The following is a 22005-nucleotide window of genomic DNA, read 5'->3' as shown; positions in this document are numbered from 1 at the left end:
TCACATTTCTCCAGCACTATCGAGGGAATGCTCTTTGCCATGTTGCATGTGCAGAGTTCGCTGCAGCCAAAGACGAGCTGCCAGAACTGGAATTTCATGGTAAAGCCTCATGTCCCAGCCAAGGGGAGGAAAACTCACACCCTCGGGGTCCCATCGGAAAGGTTTGTGTTTGTTACATTCTTTAAAAATTGCAACTGGAGGGAGGAGTCTTTGTTTTACCCCTTACTCTAGAGGGCTCTGATGCTTGGACCATTCTAAGACTAGACCAGTGGCTGATGACCCTAGTACATTGTTTGCTCCTATCCAGCTTCAGTTTAAAGTCAGCATCTTCTTTCTAGCAGAGACAGGGGTCAACATCACACCAACAACCCCCCATCACAACTGGTGCTAACCTGCGCCTCCTTGATAGGAAAGCTGAGGACTGCATGGCCACAGAAACGGAGCCTTCTTGTCCCTGGGAGTCCTGCTTGAGCAGGACTGCACTGCATTGCTAGGACGGGGTATGATTTTCAAAAGCACATCAGTGGCTTAGGAGCACATGTCCCATCGATATTCAGTGGGACTCAGGGGAGAGAAGTTCAAAATCACCGAAGGAACTTTGGTGCACAAATCTTGGTGACAATAACTAGGACTTGTGCACCTAAATCCCAAAAGGTGCTTTTGAAAATCTCTCCCGTGGCTCCTAAGTTGCTTAGCTCAGGGGAGGGCAAACTACGGGCGGGAGGCCGGATCTGGCCCATCAGGGCTTTCAATCCAGCCTGCGGAATTGCCAACCCCATGGCGCAGCGGGGCTAAGGCAGGCTCCCTGCCTGCCCTGGCCCCGCGCTGCTCCTGGAAGCGGCCGGCACCACGTCCCTGTAGCCCCTGGGGAGGAGGGGGCAGAGGGATCTGTGCATGGTCCTCACCTGCAGGCACTGCCCCCCGCAGCTCCCATTGGCCGGGAAGGGGGAACCGCGTCCAATGGGAGCTTCGGGAGTGGTACCCACAGGTGAGGGCAGTGCACGGCAGAGCCGCCTGCCCCACACCACCCCCAGGAGCCACTGCCGGACATGCTGACCACTTCCGGGAGCCTGCCTTAGCCCCACTGCGTGCCACTGCCACCCTGGAACCGCTTGAGGTAAGTGGTGCTGGGCAGGAACCCTTCTTGCACCCCACACCCCAACCCCCTGCCCTGAGCCCCCAATCCCCTTGCCCTGAGCCCCTGCTGCACCCCACACTCCCTCCTGCATCCCAACCCCCTGCCCTGAGCCCCCTCCTGCACCCCGCACTCCCTCCTGCACTCCAACCCCCTGCCCCATCCCTACATTCCTGGCCCTGCATGCAATTTCCCCACTCAGCTGTGGCCCTCGGGCCAAAAAGTTTGCCCACCCCTGCCTTAGCTACGTCTGAAAATCCCCTTCCACAGCGTATGGGGGAAGCTGGTTGTGCTGCTGCCCATGCTGTGTGGATAAAGAGAGGAGCTGACTCTCCCGAGCACCTTTCCTCAACACGTAAACCCCTCTCCGCACTTCCTGGCTCAACCAAAATCCTTTGAAAGGTCTCAAAAAGCTGGTGGTTTGTTTGGGAAATTCCTGCAAGTTGGGAGGATCTATGGAAAGGTCTGGATGCTGCAGGGCCAGGTAAGTCGGGAGAGTTAGTGGCATTAGCAGAGGGTAAATGTACAGAGAGGAGGGGAAATGCATTGTTGGCTGGGAAAGGGCTGGATATTGGAAGCCAGGGAACAGAATGCATATGGGGCAGGAGCATGTGGGGTAATTTATGAGGATGGACAGGGGAAGCCAAGGGAATCGCTGTCAGAGGCTGGAGAAGTCTCTGCGCCTGGGGGAAAAGGGTGGGTGGGGCTGGCCAGGTTTCTTACTCCAGGAAGCTGGTGATATAATCTCGGCTGCAGGTCGACCATACGAAGGGGTTGGTCTTCATGGTGATGTGAGCCGCCATGAGCTTGGCCGTTTCCTGCCCGCGGGAGCCGCAGCCGTTGCCAACTCCATCATGGTTCATGCCGAACCTGGAAAAGGTCACAACAACAACGACAAAGACGCGAGCTGCGGTTACAAGCAGCTGACGTCCCTCCAGCGTGTCTGGGCACAGAGCCACATGCCGAGATGGCCAGTCTCCTCGGCTGGGGGAAGCCAGTAAGGGATGCTGGGCCGATGGAAGATGCCCTGGGAGATGGGGACTTTTGGGTGCGACCGGTCAGCTTTGCCTGCCCCTCCTGGGTACCCCCTCTTCTCCGGGCCTCCCACCGCTTACAGTTTCTGATCCCTCCCTCAGGCAGGGGACTAGGAGTGGGAAAACATGAAAGAACTGGAGCGGGGAAGAACAGCGAGGATCTGACCACATGGCTGAGTGGGGAGACGGGGTTGGTGGCAGAGAAGATTTGGGGGGATGTAGGGAGCTGTGTCCTGGCATTCACTGGGAGACAGAGGAATCTCACTTGGTCAAAGTGCGGGAGGGAGAGTGGGGATGGAGGTGGGACTCAGTCTGGGAGGAGGGAGATGGACCAGGGAGGAGTTTACTCAGTTCTAGTCTCTGAGTTCCATATCCTGTTAATTGTTTCAGGACCCTGTAGACCAGGGGTAGGCAACCTATGGCACACGTGCCAAAGGCGGCACGCAAGCTGATTTTCAGTGGCACTCACACTGCCCGGGTCCTGGCCACTGGTCCGGGGGGGTGTGGGGGGGGGCTCTGCATTTTAATTTAATTTTAAATGAAGCTTCTTAAAAATGTTAAAAACCTTATTTACTTTACATACAACAAAAGTTTAGTTATATATTATAGACTTATAGAAAGAGACCTTCTAAAAATGTTAAAATGTATGACTGGCACGCAAAACCTTCAATTAGAGTGAATAAATGAAGACTCGGCACACCACTTCTGAGAGGTTGCCGACCCCTGCTGTAGACTGTTCTCGTATCGTTTCTTTCCCCTGCTTCTTCAGCTTCACTAGCCTTAGGCCTGGTCTACACTACGACTTTAATTCGGATTTAGCTGCTTTAATTCGAATTAACGCTTGACCCGTCCACACAACGAAGCCATTTAATTCGAATTAAAGAGCCCTTTAATTCGATTTCTGTACTCCTCCTCGACGAGAGGAGTAGCGTCAAAATCGGTATTGTTAATCCGAATTAAGGTTAGTGTGGCCGCAATTCGATGTTATTGGCAATTAGATGTTATTGGCTACCCACAATGCAACGCTCTGGAAATCGATGCTACTACGGTAGCTTGGACGCACACCACCAAATTAATGGTGCCTAGTGTGGCCGAATACATTCGAATTTATAAAATCGGTTTCCTAAATTCGAATTATATAAATTCGGATTAATCCTGTAGTGTAGACATACCCTTACTTTCTATCCAATTTTGCTTATCTTTTTTGGCATTGTTTCTTTACTGCTTTGTCAAGGAGGAACAAGAAAATAGATGGGTGGAACACTTTAAAGAAGTGCTAAACCAACTAGAACCAATTACAAGACTGGAATTAGACCTAGATACAGATTTGTCTGAGGTAAAAATCGAAGAAGTAAAAAAAGCATTGCAGAAGCTGAAAAACAACAAGGCGCCTGGTTTGGACGGCATTCATCCTGAGATGCTTAAATACGGAGGCGAAGACACGGAACGAGTCATCTGTTCGCTGTGCAGCAAAATATGGACGGAGGAGAAAGTGCCGGAAGAATGGACCCTTGGTATCATAATTAAGTTACCAAAGAAAGGTGATCTAAACAATTGTTCAAATTGGAGGGGAGCAACACTTCTATCTGTCACAGGAGAAGTATTAGCAGTGGTCCACCTGAACAGAATGAAAGGAAAGATGGATACCATCCTACGTGAACAACAATCTGGATTTAGACAAGGGAGATCGTGCACAGATGCTATTTTCACCCTGAGACGGATTATTGAGAACACAATTGAATTTCAAGGCAGTCTTGCCATCGATTTTGTGGTCTTTCAAAAGGCATTTGACAGTGTAAACAGAGAAACAATGTGGAAAATTGTGGAACAATATGGAATTACAACAAAATTAATTGACATTATGAAGGCATTCTACGCCAACTCAAAATGCTGCATTAATATGGAAAAGGGATTGATAGAACAAGGAGTAATGGTCTCAAGTTGCAGTGGGGGAGGTCTAGGTTGGATATTAGGAAAAGCTTTTTCGCTAGGAGGGTGGTGAAGCACTGGAATGGGTTACCTAGGGAGGTGGTGGAATCTCCTTCCTTAGAGGTTTTTAAGGTCAGGCTTGACAAAGCCCTGGCTGGGATGATTTAGTTGGGGATTGGTCCTGCTTTGAGCAGGGGGTTGGACTAGATGACCTCCTGAGGTCCCTTCCAACCCTGAGATTCTAGGATTCTATGATTAAGCCATTCAGCATCAAGACAGGTGTAAGGCAGGGGTGCATCCTGTCTCCTTTTTTGTTTATACTAGTCATCGACTATGGATTAAAACAATGCAACAGTGATACATATGGCCTAAAATGGAACAATTCATGGCTATTTGATCTAGGCTTTGCTGATGACATCGCTCTTATCAATGAAGATGCCAACGGACTACAAAAATGTACAAATCAAGTAAAAGAAGTAACGGAGAAGATAGGTTTGAGATACAATGCAAAGAAATGTAAAGTTATGTTAATGGGGACTATAGGGACAGAAATCAAAATTGAAGAGGAGAAACTGGAGAAGGTGGACAATTTTACGTATCTTGGAAGTACCATCAGCCAAGAGGGTACTAGTTCCGAGGAAATAATATGGGTATGTCTACACTACCCACCGGATCGGCGGGCAGTGATCGATCCAGCGGGGGTCGATTTATCACGTCTAGTCTAATCGATCCCCGAGCGCTCTCCCGTCGACTCCTGTTCTCCAGCGCTGCGAGAGGTGCAGGCAGAGTCAACAGGGGAGCGGCAGCAGTTGACTCACCACGGTGAAGACACCACGGTAAGTTGATCTAAGTAGGTCGACTTCAGCTACGTTATTCACGTAGCTGAAGTTGCGTAACTTAGATCAATCTCTCCCCCCCCAGTGTAGACCAGGGCCAAGAAGATGAATCGGGAAGGCAAACTCTGCATTTGGAAGACTCAAAAACATCTCCCTCAAGACAAAACTGAACGTGTACAAAGCAATTGTTATCGCCATCACAACATATAGCAGTGAGACATGGCAACTTACCAAGAAAGAGACGCAAAAGCTGGATGCATTTCATCACAGATGTCTGAGAAGAATATTGGGAATAACATAGAGAGAGAGGAAGACGAATGAAGAAGTCAGAAAAATGACTGGACAAGGCACCCTCTCACAAAATCTACAAAAGAAGACCTCAGTGGCTGGAACATGTGCTGAGAATGGAAAACAAACGCTTACCAAATACCGCCCTTGAATGGAAGCCAGAAAACGCAAGAAGAAAGAGGGGAAGACCACGAATAACATGGAAACGAACAGTTCTGAACGACATCAAGCACCTCAACATGAAATGGGAAGATTTGGAGAGAAGGGCAGTGGACAGGCAAGGATGGCAAATGTGGGTAGCCCGATGTGCAGCAAAGCACGGGATGGACTAAGGTCTGACTCTAAGGTAAAGTAAGTCTCTGAGTAATGAGTGCTAAGAGCCTGATCCGGCGAGGTCATCGCCTGCTGATGGCAACAGGAGTTGAGTTCCTACAGCATTTCACAGGATTGGGCCCTTACTGACTAATATTCTCCCCTCCCCCGAATTAATGAGACTCACTCTGTACTGGGCTTGTAACGCAGTATTATAGGAACATGGCATTTCCTCTGTTTGACCAGACCATTGGGCTGCCTACTCCAGTGTCTTGCTTCTAGCTTCAGAGGATAGTGTAATAATCCTGACCACCCACAATGCACCTCGACAACTGTGCATGAAAGCATGTGGGGCAAAACTTCCTTCCTGACCCATGGAGGTGGCAGCTGAAGACATGGAGCATGAGATTTGATTGCTCTTAGCTTAGCCTATATAACTACAGGATGCTATTCTTGTCATTCTTGATATGTGTCATTGCTGAGGCATATAGCTAGGCAGGATTAAAAATGAGGAGGTGCTTATTTGAATAAATGTATTCATTAAGATTAAATATTTCTACTGAGGAGCATGTGTATGTGAGGTAAATGGGTCCCACCGTGCAAGGTGCGGTACAAACATATAATAAACAACAGTTCCTACCCCAAAAGTTTACACAAGAGAAGATAAAGTGTCAAGGGGCTATTAGTGCTTAGGCTTCAGGACACCAGCGCATCACTAAGGTCAGGAAGAAATTTCCCTTCCCCATGATACATTGGTCCAGGTGCATTAGGCATCACAAGCCTTCCTAGGATGCACGGAGCATTGGCCCACTGCTGGAGACAGGACAATGGACTAGGTGGACCAATGGCCTGGTCCAGTATGAGCAAGAAGTGAGATCTTCAGTCTACATGGACTACTGGTGTGATCTGCTTTGGCCCGGAGTGGGGACATTGGCCTATCTGTTCTGGTGGGATATTGAACTGGATGGACTGTTGGTCCCACCTCGCATGGCTATTCCAAGGTCTTTACACTGAAGATGATTCTCCAGTTGGCTACTGGTGAGAGCAGCCAAAAACGGGAGGTCTTTCCTGTGAAGCGACTCCCCGGGGGAACGCTTCCGGGTGTAACACTCACGTGTGGCCGATCTCATGGGCAATGGTGAAGGCAGTGGCCAGTCCGATATCCTCGTTGATGCTGCAGCTTCTCTCTCGCTCACACATTCCTCCCACCGGGGCCAGCCCTAGGAAAGGCAGCTGCGGTTGGTACGGGGCCAGTGAGGAGCATTGGTGGCGGGGGCGTAAGGCCACAAGCCACGTTTCAGGGTTAAACAGCGGGCTTTGGGCTTAATGTTAATTTGGCGTGTTAACCTGGCCCGGAGGGCCTGACTCTTCTCATTGACTTCAGTGGACTGTGCATCAGGCCCTAGAGCAGGAGGGAAAAGTGGTTTGCTGGGCTCTGGCACCCCTGTCTCCAGCGACTCCCAGGGCTGTCCACAAACTCGCTCTGCCGCGAGACGGCTGGCAACAGCAGAAGGGCTTGGAAACGCCAAGCGCCAATAAAACTCCACCAGGCTTCAGATCTGCTCCCCAGATTGTCTACACAGGGAGGAAGTGGCGCTGGTCACACCAAATGAGCCCAGTGGGGACAGAAAGGCCCATCCAAAGCCTGTCTGAATATCGGTCTATACAGGGCCGAAGCCACGGTCCTGCCGCTGCCCATTGGAAAGAGACAAAGCCCACATCCTGGGCTTCCGCTCCGGGGGTTTGATTGGCACCCATCACCACTAGAATCAAACCTGTGTCCATCTGTGCTGCTCAGCACCTTGGAAATATCTCTGGGTTCCTCAGTCCCTCTGCACACACAACGCCCCAGGCTCAATGCCGGGCACCCTTCCACCCGCAGAGGCAGAAGCAAGGCAGCGGGGTGAGGGGGGGCCTTTGGTTATTTGTTAAGAGCATAGATTCCTACCGACAGGTGCCATACTGAGACAAGGTAACCCTCTATTTACCTACAGAGCAGGTGCAAGCTTCCCACCAATCTACCAGAACAGGACACAATCCCACGACGAGTGAGGAGCTTGTCCTCCACGGCCCATTCAGTTCTTGGCCTCCCGGCTGGACCACCTAGCCTCTAAGAAGTTACTTTGAGATCCATCCCATCTATCTTACTTTGGGGGAGTATACTCAGCCCTCCCTTCCATGACCGCTCAGTTCAGACCAAACTTACGGAGACCCTGGGTATGGGCAGTACAAGAGGGCAGAGCCAGAGAGAACTGCGGGGTCTGTGTCCAGCAGCGGCAATAAAGAATTCCCTTTGTGTTCAGAGTCCTAGCTCTCTCCTCGGCAGCCAGGGAAACTGGGCTGCTGACCAGCCTTCAGAATGAGACCAGTTCTGAGTTACTGGGCTGGAACTGGACAAGGGATAGAACAGTGAAATGGTCCAAAGCCAGTCACCAGACCCTTGGCACTAGGTAGATTTTTTTTTAACACTTATTGAAGTAAGGAGGCAGTGTGGCCTAGACGATCAAGCATTGGACAGGGACTCAGGATACCAAGGTTCTGTTCCCAGCTCTATCACAGGCCTGCTGGGTGAGCTTAGGCAAGGCACTTTGCCGCTCTTTGCCTCAGTTTCCCTATCTGTAAAATGGGGCTACTGATCTCCTTTGTCAAGCATTTTGAGATCTACTGACGCAAAGCGCTAGATAAGAGCGAAGAATTAGTTACAACAGAGTCTCTGAATTGGGCTCTTACCTACCTAAGGTGCCACATGGCTTATTCTTGTAGATGCATATATCGTATCTGAAAGATAAGAAAGGAAAGAGATGAAATTAAACCAAAAAACTGTGCAGGCTGAAAAGATGGCAGCTTTCATTAGATCTCCAAAGTTTCCTCCCAATGGGGAAAAAAAAATCATGGTTTTCTGGCTAATTGCCAAAGCATCTTAGCCCCACAGGATTTTCCCCTAGGATAGGTGAGCACAGATCCTTTGGATATTTGCCATCCGGCTGCTCTGAGCACCTGTATTATCACAGCCTGGATCTCTGAAGATTTGTCTACACTGCACCGCATGGCTGCGACTGGCCCGGGTCAGCTGGCGCAGCTATAAAACTGCAATGTAGACACGCAGGCTGGAGTCTGGGCTCTGAGACCCACTCCTCTCATGAGATCCCAGACTCCAGCCTGAGTCTAAGGGTCCACACTGCCCCGCAGCCCAAGCCCTGCAAACCCGTCAATTGACCCAGGCTCTGAGCCTCGGCACTGTGGTGTTATTTATGGCAGTGCAGATGTCCCCTGAGATGCCAGGAGATCTTGGGAACCGAGCAGTAGCAGGGCCCCTCCCGCTGGAAAATACCCTCCTGATTTCGTTTGATCAAGAAGAAAACGATGCCGAGATTGAAAGAAGGAAGCGAGCAGCAATTTGGATGGCCAATCACAGCACCTGTTCTACTGACCTCACTCCAGCTGAACCACCTACTACGCATGGGGCCCTGCTCCCAGTGCTTAATTTGTGCCAGGGCTGAGCCCCGGCACCTCTGGGCCTGGCAGTTCCGAGCCCCGGCACCTCCGGGCCTGGCCGTTCAGAGCCCCGGCACCCCCGGGCCTGGCCGTTCAGAGCCCCGGCGCCCCCGGGCCTGGCCGTTCAGAGCCCCGGCGCCCCCGGGCCTGGCCGTTCAGAGCCCCGGCACCTCCGGGCCTGGCCGTTCAGAGCCACGGCGCCTCCGGGCTTGGCGTTCAGAGCCCCGGTGCCTCCGGGCCTAGCCGTTCAGAGCCCCGGCGCCTCCGGGCCTAGCCGTTCAGAGCCCCGGCACCCCTGGGCCTGGCCGCTCAGAGCCCCGGCACCCCTGGGCCTGGCCGCTCAGAGCCCCGGCACCCCTGGGCCTGGCCGTTCAGAGCCCCGGCGCCTCCGGGCCTGGCCGTTCAGAGCCCCGGCGCCTCCGGGCCTGGCCGTTCAGAGCCCCGGCGCCCCTGGGCCTGGCCGTTCAGAGCCCCGGTGTCTCTAGGCCTGGCCGTTCAGAGCCCCGGCGCCCCTGGGCCTGGCCGTTCAGAGCCCCGGTGTCTCTGGGCCTGGCCGTTCAGAGCCCCGGCGCCTCTGGGCTTGTGAATGTAAAAAAAATTGCTTGAGTCCCGGCACCTTTTTAACTACAAATTAAGCACTGCCTGCTCCCCAGTAGCCTTTCCCATGAGTGTTCGAGAGCCTCACATGCCCCAATTAATGAATCCCGCCTCAGGCTCCCTGTGAGCCACCGTTCACAGATGGGGACAGCGACGCACAGGGAGGTTACGGCAAGGCCTACGTTTCCCAAAACAGCTGCTCATTTTGTGCGCCTCGGTTTCCGGAGGAGTCCTTTACCCAGGCTCAGACGGGGGGACCCGAGCAAACTCATGGCCGCCGCTTTGGACAATTTTACGCCAGCAGAGATCTCTCGGGGCACCTGACCTGGCTGCCCTGATCTCAGCACGGCTGGAGGGGGAGGCGTCAGAGGGCTCGGAACAGGGCTTGGCTCTGCGATCCGCTTTCCCCATTAGTCAGCCCCAGCCCAAGTCCATTGAGCTTCAAGGCGAGGAGCGTGACGCATATAGTCTGTCAGGATTCCTTCACCTGGGCGGTAGGTACAAAGAAAAGCCAGAGCTAAGCACCAGATAGGAATACGCACGGGCTTTGGGAACTAACAATTCCGTGACCCAGGCCTTTCTTGAGTTGTTATACGTGTGTGTGTGTGACAGAGAGAGAGAGGATGATGGAGGGTGGGCTGGAATAGCAGGGGTGTTGCTGGTCAGGAGTGAGGTGCATTGGCAGGGCTACCTGTGGGCCCAGGGCTCAAAGAGTGGAGGATGCTGAGTCCAGACAGAGCCGTGAAGGGGGGGAAGCTCACGTGCCAGCCAGCATTATAAATCGGCCTCGCTACCGCTGGCTGCCTCACAGACCCTGAAACCGGGGAGAAAAGCAGCTTCCAGCAGGCGATGGGTTAAGAGTGACAATTGCTGGTAGATGGCTCCTGGCCCTCTGGCCTCCCCGCTCGCTCCACGTGTCCAAACCCCTCGCCCCCGACAGGAAACCGAGCGAGGGGGAAACATTCGCCGCTTTGTTTCGAGCGGATTCCGCTAAAGCCTTCGGAGGTTCTGACTTGACACGTCTCCGGCGGAGGCAAAAAGCTCACAGCTCAGCAAGATGTTATCGGGAGACAGGGAATTTATTACAGACAGCTCCAGATGCGGTAGGCCCTTCCCAGGGCTGGCGCGGGAGCTGGCCCCGGGGACTTGGGCCCAGAGAGTCTCTCAGGGTTAGTTCAAACATCTGGCAGGAGGCCGAGGAATTCGGAGTCCGCGTCCGCGTCCCACACGCAGCAGCCGCTGCGAGCCAGGGAAGGTGAAGTCGGGGCTGACAGGGCTTTGGCTTGCCCCTCCCCCCCACATCAAAAATTTCACAAGCTCCCCTGACATGAGCCAGGCTCCGTGCCGCTCCTGCAGCGGGAGGGAACTGGAGCGAGTGTGCAGCATGCTGGGGAGGCCAGCAGGAATCGGCTGCTGCTTGGAGACTCCCCGCTCTGCTGCTTTCATTTTATGACCTTCCCCCTTCGCTTCCTGGAGGAAAAAGGAAGGCGCAACCCCCCCCCCCCACCGCCCGCATGTAGCCCACTGCAGTTGCCCCAAACTTGGGACGTCCAACCCGTCTCCACCCGGAGCCCCCCACCATTAAAACGGAGCGTTCCGGTAGGCGAGGGGCAGCCAGTGCCTGTCAGCCCCCACTGACGTGCCAGTCTCACGCTCCATAACCAGCGCTGGGCTCTCAGGGACCCCTGGCTTCTGTCTTGCTCAGCCAACGTTTCACAGGTGGCTGGATCCAGTACACAAAGTAGGTCCAGCATCCCAGTGCCAGAAGAGGTGCGCCCTGTTTGGCCAGGTAAGAGGGCGGGACAGCTATAAAGGATTAGGGTGAACCTGAGAAAGGAGAGGGCGGAAGCAGCTGCTGGGAACGGAGCAGGCTCCAGTGGTAAAGGGGCAGGAGCTGGACTTCAGGGGAGGGTGCAAGGAGGCCTTTAAACGAGGACTAGAGCCAGGAAAATGAGGGGGATGAAAAGTCAAGCCCAAGCAAGGCAGAAGTTCGGTTTATGTTTATATTTTTAGTTTGGGATTTTGTGGGGAATTCCAGGGGAGAGTCCTGAGGCTTGCAGCCCCGCAGGACGGGAGAACCCAGAGAGGCTGTGGGGGAGAAGGCCTGACAAAGGTCACAGTAGGAAGAAAAGCCCATGGAAGTAGCACCGAGGAGCTGGGGGTTGTAGGATCCCTGGCCTGGATCCCGGTGCACGGTTCCCCGGCCAACCACTAGTACAGTGGCATGAGGCCGGAGATGGGGGACAAGGACACCTGAGGTCTAAGACACCTGGGGCTTGCCTTAGAGCAGAGACTGCATCAGTCAGGACAGGGCCGGTGAGAGCTGCCAGAGACCGGGGGGCTTTGGAAGGTCCCCGAAGGAAGTTGCGGTTGGTTCCTGGGAGAAGGCTGAAGGCAGGAGAACAGCAAGAGGGGTTTGCTGGCTGACTTCCCCTAGCCAGAGGACCAGGGCTGAAGACAGCTGAAGGCCGGAGAGCAGCAGAGGGAGTTGCCTGCTGACATCTAACCTAGAGAGCTGAAGCCAAGGGCTCGAGAAGGCTGAAGGCAGGGGGGCAGTGGAGGAACTTATCTGCTGACATCTCCCCGCTGCAGAGCTGGACCCAGGGGAAGAGTGAGAGGACCGGGGGAGTGAGGGATGCTCCCCTGATGAGGATGATCTCCCAGAAGAGAGGCAGCGGGGGTCCCACTCGGAAGAGTGGGGTTACACTCCAGCTGGAAGGACTTGGGTGGCTGTCCTGGCAGAAGGACAGGAGAGGACCAAGCCAGGTACGGCAGAAGACACTGGAGAGTGGAACGTGGGGTGCCGAGGGCCTAGATGCCCTGGGATTTTAAGGACTCCATGCGCAGGAGGTGACAAATGGACTATGGGTTGGGACTGATGTTTTGGGATATTTGCACAATGTTTCTGTAATAAACTCGATTGGGAGGGGTATTATCGAGGCAACAGAACCTGGAGTACAGTTATTGGGTCTCCAAACAAGCGACACTGAGGCAGACGGGCCTGTTGTGCCATGGCGTGCCTCCGGAGAGCGCTCCAGGTGGGGCTACCCTATGCCCCAGGTTAGTTAAACCCTGCACAGTTCTCATATCTGCACGGTGGTCATACAGAACAGTACGGCCCAAAGCACCTGGGCACGTGCTTCTATCCCATTGATTTCAGCACATATCCTTCTGGACAGGCCGGGTGAATTCTGGGAAGGCATCGAAGGACTGTCAGCACTCACGGGGTTTAGCCTGCGTCCGCACTGCAAAGGATGGGTTACCAGCCTGGGCAAAAGCCTCGCTCGGGCTTTAGCCTATAGCCCCAGAAGGGCCAGCGAGCCTTGGGGTAAAGCAGCTCCATGCTCGGGAGAGGTGGGTTTGTGTCTGGATGGAAGAGGTTTGGGGGCAACACCTGGGTAAGTGTCTGGGTCACCTCTGCAGCGAAGAGGGACCCGGAGAGCACAGCCCAGCAGCGGGGGCCTTACCTGGTGATCAGCACAGCGGTGTCGTGGTTGGCTATGCCGTTCTCAGGGATGGCGTTCCCATTGCCGTTCCGGTTCACAATGGATTTCTGCCACTTGCAGAAACTGTCCAGGGATTTCCCAGCGTGGTGGTTAATCTCCAGGGTGGGCTGGAACGGAAGTAAGAGGAGAGCGTGTGACATGGAAGGTGCACTGCCCCTCCCTAGATGAGCAGGGGGCTAAGTCCAGCACTGCTTCCCTCTCCCATTGCACAGTGGGGCTGTGGGCATGGACTGGTTGGCAGGCAGAGGCGGGGAAAGTACAGCAGAAGATGCAGGTCCTGCCTGGGAGTAGAACTGCAACTGGCTCCCTGCAGCAACCCCTTCTCCACTCTGTCCGAACAGAGAATTAAGCCCCCAGTAAATATTTGGGTCCATTCAGGGGCACAGCAGGTGAGTTCTGATGGAACAAAGGTGGTCTGGTCTCTAGCCCAGCAGGTACCTGGCACATGCACAGCAGGTGTGCTGCACCTGGGAGAACCTGCTTTGTGGAGCAGCACACCAGGTGTGCGCTGCATGGAACCCGGACCGTTCAGCAGCAGTTCACAGCTTTGTCACACGGGAAAAATACAAGATTTCACAAAGCCAGGGCAGCACTGCCGGGTCAGGGGGTCATGACTACACTGCACAGCTGGGGTGGGGGGGTGGGGGGTTGGCAAAGCTCCCCCACTAGCCAGAAGCTCCGCTGCCACCTTACCTGGTCCTCAGTGAGAAGGATCAGACGGGTCACAAGGATATTGACAATATTGCCCAGACTTGAGTCCTGGAAAAGTTTGGCAACCTGACCTCCAAGAAACAAGAAAAGACAAGTCTTAAAAATGAGCTCAGCATTGGGGAGAGGGCGTCTCATGTGCCCGCTGCTGCTTTCTGCTGGAAGGAACCAGGTCTGCTTGAGCGTTTATTGGTGTGTAGAGGTCTCGCCCTCCACTGTGGGGAGGCCTGAACTCAAGATACATGGTAGCCAGCGACGGGCTTGAGCCATCACACTGGGATCTGGATTTCGGAACCTAACAAAGGCCAAGGGTGTTCAGATCGGGGCTCTGGTTCTGCCCTGAATCTAACAGAAAGCGCCACCTCTCTGGATCTTCTGCTGGAGCTTAGAGGGTGAAGGCCTCTGGCTTTGGGGCTGCACTGTCCTTGGGTCTGAGCGTTGCTGAGGACCATGCATAGGTGCAGGGAACAACGTGGTGAATGTTTTACATCATGTGCAACAATCAGAAATGGGCTTATTTTAAAATCTAGCACCCGCCTTAAACTACACACAGAACAAGCCCCAAGTCTAGCTAAACGGTGTCTTGCAGGGGACGGGGCAAAGAGCCAGCAAAGACAGGCTTTCATACCTACTGTCAACAACTTCCCAGCCTGTCTCCTCTCACGGGAACACAGGAGTCAGCACACCCAGCTCACCCCCTGAATCCATCTCGCCTGGTGTCCTGCCTCTGTAATAATCCGCACCTGGTCCTATTGGGTTCTGGGGAGGATGCATTGAGCCCGGGAACTCAAATAATTACAGGGGACAACAGAAAATATAACAAGGGTGGGTGTGAAGGTCAAAGGGTCAAAAAAAGGGAACCCGAAGGGGACCATCAAGCAGAGAACCCTGGACAGCGCCCACTGCTCCTCGAAGGTGTCAAGGGAGCCAGCAGACGCCGCCCGGAGGAACTCTGTCCAGATGCGTGAACAGAGGGAGGATCGGAAATAGGCCCCAGAGTCGCAGAGAACCCCCTCAGCCATCATCCTCTCCCCGGTGTTGTAGATGGCCACTTTGGCCATCGCTAGGTGCTGCAGAGGAAGTCCTTCCCTGTCCATAACTCACCTGGAGACCTGAGCAGCATTGCATGGAGGGCTGGGATATAGTCCTTCCTAACCCTCATGTCAATCAGCTTATGCCCTGAAGCATAATGATGGCCGTTCTGTTTTCCCACGTGTTTCACCCTTTCTCCTGCTCTATTCGCAGTGCGGATCATAAGGGAGGTGCTGTTTAGAGAATGGCTTTTGGTCCCCCCTATGAGATCTAGCCTACAGCTGGGGGCTTCAACCTTTCGTCATTTGCGGATCCCTAAAACATTTCGAATGGCGGTGCAGACCCCTTTGGAAATCATAGTCTGCGAACCCAGGGGTCCATGGACCCCAGGGTGAAAACCGCTGCCCTACAGCACAGCTGTATGGGGCTAGACTTTGCCACTCCTAGTCAGATACATTAGCACCCGACTCCAGAAGTGGTCCCCATGGGCTACACGAAGAACTTTAGGCTCTGCCCGGAGTAAGGGGTGGCGTGTAATTGCTCCACCCCAGCAATAGCCGTGGAGGGCCTTCTGCTCCCGACACCCCTCACCCTGGGGGTGGGGAGTAAGTTACTGCAGGCCTCCAAAGGGTCCGCCCATTCCCCACTGCTCTCTAGCCTCTCCTTATCCATGTGCTGGCAGTGGGAGCACTGGGTCTGCCCCACACCAAACCCGGACCCAAGAACTGGCTGGGTCGATCTTACCCGCCTGAACAAGGAGGCGGGGGCAGAGCTTTCTCCCGCTTACTGTGCCCTGCTCGGCCGAGTGAGATACGGGCACAGTCTGGCCTGTTGTGATCCGCCCTCCCCAGCAAATACACAAGTTGGGTTTTGGGTCACCGTGTTTTAGGCCGACCAGGCCATGTCTAGACTCAGGTTGTGACCTGTCCCAGGGCTGCCGACGACCCTCCAGGAGGTGGGGCGCCCTCTGAGTGCAGCACTCTGCAGTCTACCTCCCACCTGCTCCCTGGCAGCCGATCCCGGTTCGCCAGCAGCGTGGGCACACGGCTGTCCCCTGGCTCCCATCCGTGGGGCCACAGGGACCCTGGGGGGCCGTGATGTGGGTATAACACTTACAATATTCATGATGGCCAGGATGTACTGCTCTATGTCCCGCCGCCCGTGGTACCCCACCATCATTTTATCGGCCACCACGAGGGTCTCCACGTAGCGCTCGGTGCTGACGGATCTCTTCAGGGGCAGCTGGCCTCGTTGACTGTTATTGCTCGATGGTTTCAGAGGGGAGGGCTTGAGCGTCCGCAGCCACCAAGGTCTCCCCTTCCAGGGCTTCTCATCTGAGGAGAGAAAGGGGCTTTCTGGCTTTGGGGTGTGCTTTGGTGCGCGTGAATGGGATTCATCACAATCCTGTCCTGTCAGTTCCCCTTGCAGCCCAGCCCTGGTAGCCACCCTCCTCGCCATCTGCCCTTGCACTTCAATGCCGAGGCGGGCGGCACCTTCTGCTACCCCGAGCCGGAGCCCTTTCCTCGGCGCGGCCCATGCTCTGCTCCGTCGTGGGGAGCAGCTGCGCAGATTTAGAAACTACAAAGAAATAACCTGAAAACAAGGCAACGGCAAATCATTTTCTTCTCCTTTTAGCTGCCGGGACCCGAGTTTGAAATTCGGGATTCCCCCTGCAGCAAGGGCTGCAACCTCTAAGGGTCCGTCTACACTGTAAAAAACAACCCCACAGCAGCGAATCTCAGAGCCCGGCTCAACTGACTGGTGCTGGCCAGGCTCCTGCTAAAAATAGGGCTCAAAATAGCAGTGTAGACATTCCCGCGTGGGGAATGGGGCCTGGGCTCTGAAACCCAGTGAGGAGGGTGGGTCTCGGAGCCTGGGCTCCATCCCGAGCGGGAACGTCTATGTGGCTATTTTTATCCTCACAGCAGGAGCCTGAGTCCATTGACCTGGGCTCTGAGACTCACTGCTGGAGGTTTTATTTTGCCGTTTGGACGTACCCCGAAGCAGCAGTAGGACTGTGGTATTTTGCTGCAAGCTTCAAGAGCAGTTGGTGCCACCAGCTGGTGCACCGAGCCCTCTGCCCCCCAATTGGCTGCCTCCCAATGGGTTCAACCTCCCTGGGCATGCTCCTTCCCCACCGCCAAACACTCATGGTGACTTCCCCTAGGGAGAAGCATCTTGCAAGGAATTCTGGGAGCTGCGGTCTGCTGGAAGGCTGTGGCCAATGCTCCCACTGACCTCACGGACTGGGAAACCAGAGGCAGGGCGAATTCATGTCCTCTCTGTCCTGACATGGGACTCAATCCATAATATCCTCCTGGGTGGGAATGCGTCCGACTCTGGCCATCAGGGAGAGGTGACTCTCAGTCATTGCCTTGCGGCAGCTCGGGCTAGCCCACTGGGGCTGACGGGGAGGAGCTCTTTGTTACACACAGGCGAGGCTGGGCTGCTCAGGCAGGTCGGGGCGCAGGGGATGGGAGGGAGTGTCGCTGCTGCTGCGGCCAGTTGTGCTGTGGTTGTTCTGAGCTGGATTTGGCCTGTGGCTCTTACTCTGTGGTCTTTGCTTTCCAAGAAACAACTGGGAACAGACTCGCGTTCGTCTGGAAGCCGGGGAATGTGGCAAAGAGTCAGCACAAGGGGACTGTGCTGGCTGCCTTGCGTAATGCGGGGCCAGGAGAGTCCAGGTCGGCTCCTGATGCTCCAGCAGGCACAGGTGGGACGTAGCTCGCCTCAGACCCCTCCTCAGGCACCAGCCCTTAGAGCTGCGCTTCCTCAGCAGGTCAGGGAGATGCTGGATTTACGTGCTCTGGGTCAAACGCATCCTGCAGTGACATTCAAACTTGCCAAGGGCCTGGGGCAGCTGGGAGCAGCCGCCGCTCGGCATTCTCTGACCCTGACAGAGAACCCTGTAGCTTCTCCTTTCATCTTCCTTTAGTGAGATCAGCAGGAGCCTACCCAGGGCAGCCTAGGGGTGGGATTGTCGCCTTGCCACACACTACTGACAATGGGGATGAATCTCAGATCCCCCCTGCTCCCAAAACAGAGGCCCTGGCCCCAAAGGAGAATCTCCCCTCCCACTGCAGGACCTACCACACACTATGTATTTCAGGTACACATATAATATCCAAGTGTCTGACAATCTTTAATGTCTTCTCCTCACCAGGGAGGCAGGGCCGTGCTGCTCTCCCCCATTCACAGAGGGGGAACTGAGTCACAGAGGCTAAGTGGCTTGCCCCAGGACACACAGACAGTCTGTGGTAGAGCAGGGAACAGGGCGCAGGTGACCCAGGTCACAGGCTAGCACCCTAACCACTGTTCTTCAGCTCTACACACCCGTGTGCATACACCACACAGTGCATTAGAATATGATGCATAATCAGATCAGTTAGTCCGTAGGCTCTCTGTGGCAGGGAGCAGTTCTCTGCCGGCTGATCACAGACCTGTGCACGGCGCTGGGGATTGGTACGGCTGGCACGACAGAAAGGATTCGTGATAGTGAAATGGGGCCCGTAGGTGGGGGTTCAGCATCGTTCCGCAGAATGGAGGTCGCCACAAATTTTGCAGCTGGAAAGGACACTTCTACCGGCACCCGCTGGGCCATCCGTATCTGGGGGTTCATCACCTCTAAAGGAGTCCTGTCCTATGCTCTTCTAGGGCACCGATCATCAGAACCCAGATGGCGAGGAGAAGGGGGAGGGCCGCCCAGTGGAGGGGTAAGAAAGGAAGGTAAATACATAACTGCCCTCCTTTCCCAATACCTCCCAGAGCCCACGGTGACTCTCGGAAGCTGCTGTTTCTCTCCTGTGAACGGCTCCGGTGTTCTCACCCTGCCCATGGAGCATCTGACAGCAGAGCAGCGCAAATGTGACTCACACTGACAAAGGGAAGTGTAACGCTCCAGCCCAAACATGGGCCAGGCCTTGGGCTCATCCCACATGGCAAAGGGGGGGGTAAAGCCCCAACTCGCCACAGCCGGGGCCAGAGATCCAGGATGAGGGGTGGAGCGGCACCATCCGCACACACACTGACATTCCTCTACCCAGGGTATGCCCCTAAACACCAGGCACTGATACACAGAGCACGCCTCTAGCACACAGACACAGTAACACAGTACACACACACACAGACACAGTACACACACACACACACAGAGCACGCCTCTAGCACAGACACAGCACACACACACACACACACACAGACACAGGCACAGCACACACACTCAGCACCAGAGACTCACACAAACATACAGTACCTCACCCCACACCTCCTCACACAAACACATCCACACAGAGACACAACCCCTACCCCCAACACAGAGATACTCACACAATGCACCTCCCTCCCAGATCCCCCCTCTCCACAGAACCTCCCTCCCAGGACCCCCCCAAAAACCTCCCTCCCAGGTTCCCGCCCCCCCCCCCCGACGGAACCTCCCTCCCAGGTCCCCTCCCCCCACAGAACCTCCCTCCCTGCTCCGCCCCCCCCCGACAGAACCATCCTCCCAGGTCCCCGCCCCCCAGAACCTCCCTCCCAGGTACCCCTCCCCCCCAGATACCGTTCCCCCCACAGGCACCAAAACTCATGGTACTATACCCCACTCAAAGAATCACCCAACCTACAGTCCCCCCTCACACCGTGCATAGACAGTTCAGTTGTGCTCACCCACCCACCCAGAACGGAGAGGCCCACGAACACTCACCAGCATACACAGATACCCGCACGCATAGGACATGCTCAAGATGGCGCCTATGATGCAAAGTCTGGATCCAGGTCTATGGTTTGGGGGTATCGGGGTCACACAGATACTCATGCTCACCAGCTCAGTGTCTCATCCTCAGACTGCGAGGGGAGGGCGTGAGATGAGGCGGGATTCCTTCCTTTAACCCTAACTGTATATATTTTGATCACACACACACACACACACACGCACATTTTCAGAACGTTATTCATCATTACCCCCTTGTGCGTGTGCATCCTTTAATTACATGAGCACATGCTAATTTTCCACAGCACCCCCGCCTCGCTCAGCACATCGGATGGATGGCGCTCAATTAACGAGCAACTAGTCCAGGTTTTCTTTTCTCCTCATTGTTCGATGTGGGTCCCTAGGCCTTATTCGCTGCATGCTATTCATCCAGTCTCAGACTCTCTTGCACCCAGTCCCAGTCTCCTTGCCCAGCAGTCCCAGTCTCCCCCACCCAAACACCCAGTCTCAGTTTCCCTCTCCCCCCAACCCTCCTGCCATCCTCTGGTCTCATTCTGCCCCCAAACACCTCCAAGCTCCTTGTCCCAGTCTAATACCCCAACCCCCACTCCAGCTCTTGTCCTAGTTGAGTCAGGTGGCTTCCTTTTCCCCGGTGCCTGCGCTCAGCAGGGGGAGGGGGGCATTGAGACCACAGTTGAGACTGGCTCCCAGCTCTCAATTCCAATGCCTGAACCAAGACCTGGCCCAGCAAGTCCTGTTCAGTGTGGACGGAATCTTCAGGGAATTTAACACCAAAGCTCTAGAAAGTCTCCACTGAGCATGTGCAAACTGGAATTTTTCAAAGGCTTATAACTTGGCCAAATTTGGGTGGATTTTCATGGGGGCAGCAAAAGCCACATCCCTGACACAAAGGCCACCCGCCTGCCAAACTTCAAGTCCTTGCTACAAAGCATGGGGTTGCTAAAGCTTCTGAAAGAAAAAGGTCACCGGGATTTTTTAACGTTAGCAAAGCAATACATTTTTCACTGCACCCATTCTCGGAAACGGCTGAACTGCGTTGGCTGAAATGTAAAGTTACAAGCAACGGGAAACTGGGTCTTACAATGGAAAGTGTCAGGGAACCTTAATAATAGCCAAGTGCTGCCAGCCCTGCCTATAACTATCATAGCTTCATGTAATCCCTGCTGACACCGAAGGGACTCTTCATCCCTGTGTGGTGACTATGGCATGTGTACAGGATTAGTCCCCGTACGGGCACTTGGAACAATGTCCTTAGTCAAGTCATCTGCCTGGATTGAACTCCCGACCTCTGGATCTAAAATCTCTTTGAGCTAAAGAACCAATCCCATTAGTTTACAGGCAGTAGCTGACTCGTGATCTTTTATATGTGGCCTAAGCGTTAGAAGGGGACAGAGGTACAGTGCGATAGCCTGGTTTACATTTGGTTTCCAGAGTCGGCATTCCTGGCCTCTCTGAAACAAGCTCGGCAACGCCAGGTTCTCATGGATGGGAGAGAAATCTGGCTCTATCAGCGGGATTATCTGGCACACACGGAGGTGACTATCACAGCGTTAGGGAGGATTTGAGGGTGTGTCTGTTGACATCGATACCTAAAACGCCGCAGGCCGCGTCCATGTGCGAGTGCTGCAGAGACGATCGCTTGTACACAACATGGGGGCTTCCCTCGCCTTCACTCCCTGTGCTCACGTTGGCTCCCAGGCTGAGAGGCTCAATGAAATACTCTTCCTCCTCGGCAACGATCACCCCGTGCTGGAAAAGGAGAGAGGGAGGGGGCAGTGAGGAGGGAAGCAGGGTGCTGTCTCCCATCTGCAAAACTCCACCCCCCAGGGGACAAAGAGGGTAAGAAGCATCAGCTGCTGTGGATGAAACAGGAACAGAACTGAACCTTCACACAGAGCTTAAACCAACATAGCCTTGCTTGCGAGCTTAGTCCAGGGTTGATTGTGGAACTATGAATGTTTTCTGGGAGAATTCACATATTCAGTATTAGCCAAAGTCATACCTAGCTCCCATATGGTCCTTTTCATCCATAGAGCTCAAAGTACTTTACAAAGGAGGTAAGCCCTTTAAAGGTATTTAGATGACTAGACCTAGATGTTTCTGAAAATCTCACTAGGCACTTGTTTTCATCTTTAGGCACCTAAATACCTTTGAAAATCTAGCCTAAAGTCACCCAGCAATCCAGGTCTCAAAAGTCCCAGGCCGGGGAGAGGGGGTGTCTACCCACTAGACCACACAGCCTCCTCATTATGTTTCTTCCTTCACACTAGGTGATTGGCCAGCTAAGGCTTGGTCTACACTGAACATTTAGGTCAGTGGAAGAACAGCTAGGTCAATGGAAGAATACTTCCCTCGACCTAGGTACTGTTGCTCGGGGAGGTGGTGTCGCTACACCCACCGACAAACC

At 54.3% G+C, this 22005-nt stretch overlaps 1 protein-coding gene across 1 annotated transcript in view; it reads right to left on the bottom strand.

Annotated features, from left to right (window-relative positions):
- Positions 1–22005, bottom strand: part of ADAMTS10 (ADAM metallopeptidase with thrombospondin type 1 motif 10) — an 84730-nt gene that overhangs the window by 41605 nt on the left and 21120 nt on the right. The window contains exons 3-9 of the mRNA XM_065422129.1: positions 21188–21347; positions 15989–16206; positions 13826–13909; positions 13094–13239; positions 8269–8312; positions 6649–6754; positions 1859–2005 (exon numbers count right to left, since the gene is read on the bottom strand). Of these exons, the coding sequence (XP_065278201.1) occupies positions 1859–2005; positions 6649–6754; positions 8269–8312; positions 13094–13239; positions 13826–13909; positions 15989–16206; positions 21188–21347 (905 nt within the window). The remainder of the gene's footprint in view (positions 1–1858; positions 2006–6648; positions 6755–8268; positions 8313–13093; positions 13240–13825; positions 13910–15988; positions 16207–21187; positions 21348–22005) is intronic.

This window comes from Emys orbicularis, chromosome 24 (genome assembly GCF_028017835.1).
Source record: "Emys orbicularis isolate rEmyOrb1 chromosome 24, rEmyOrb1.hap1, whole genome shotgun sequence".
NCBI classification, from domain to species: Eukaryota; Metazoa; Chordata; order Testudines; family Emydidae; genus Emys; species Emys orbicularis.
Note: the sequence above shows the minus strand (reverse complement) of the source record. Positions and strands in the feature narration are given on the sequence as shown.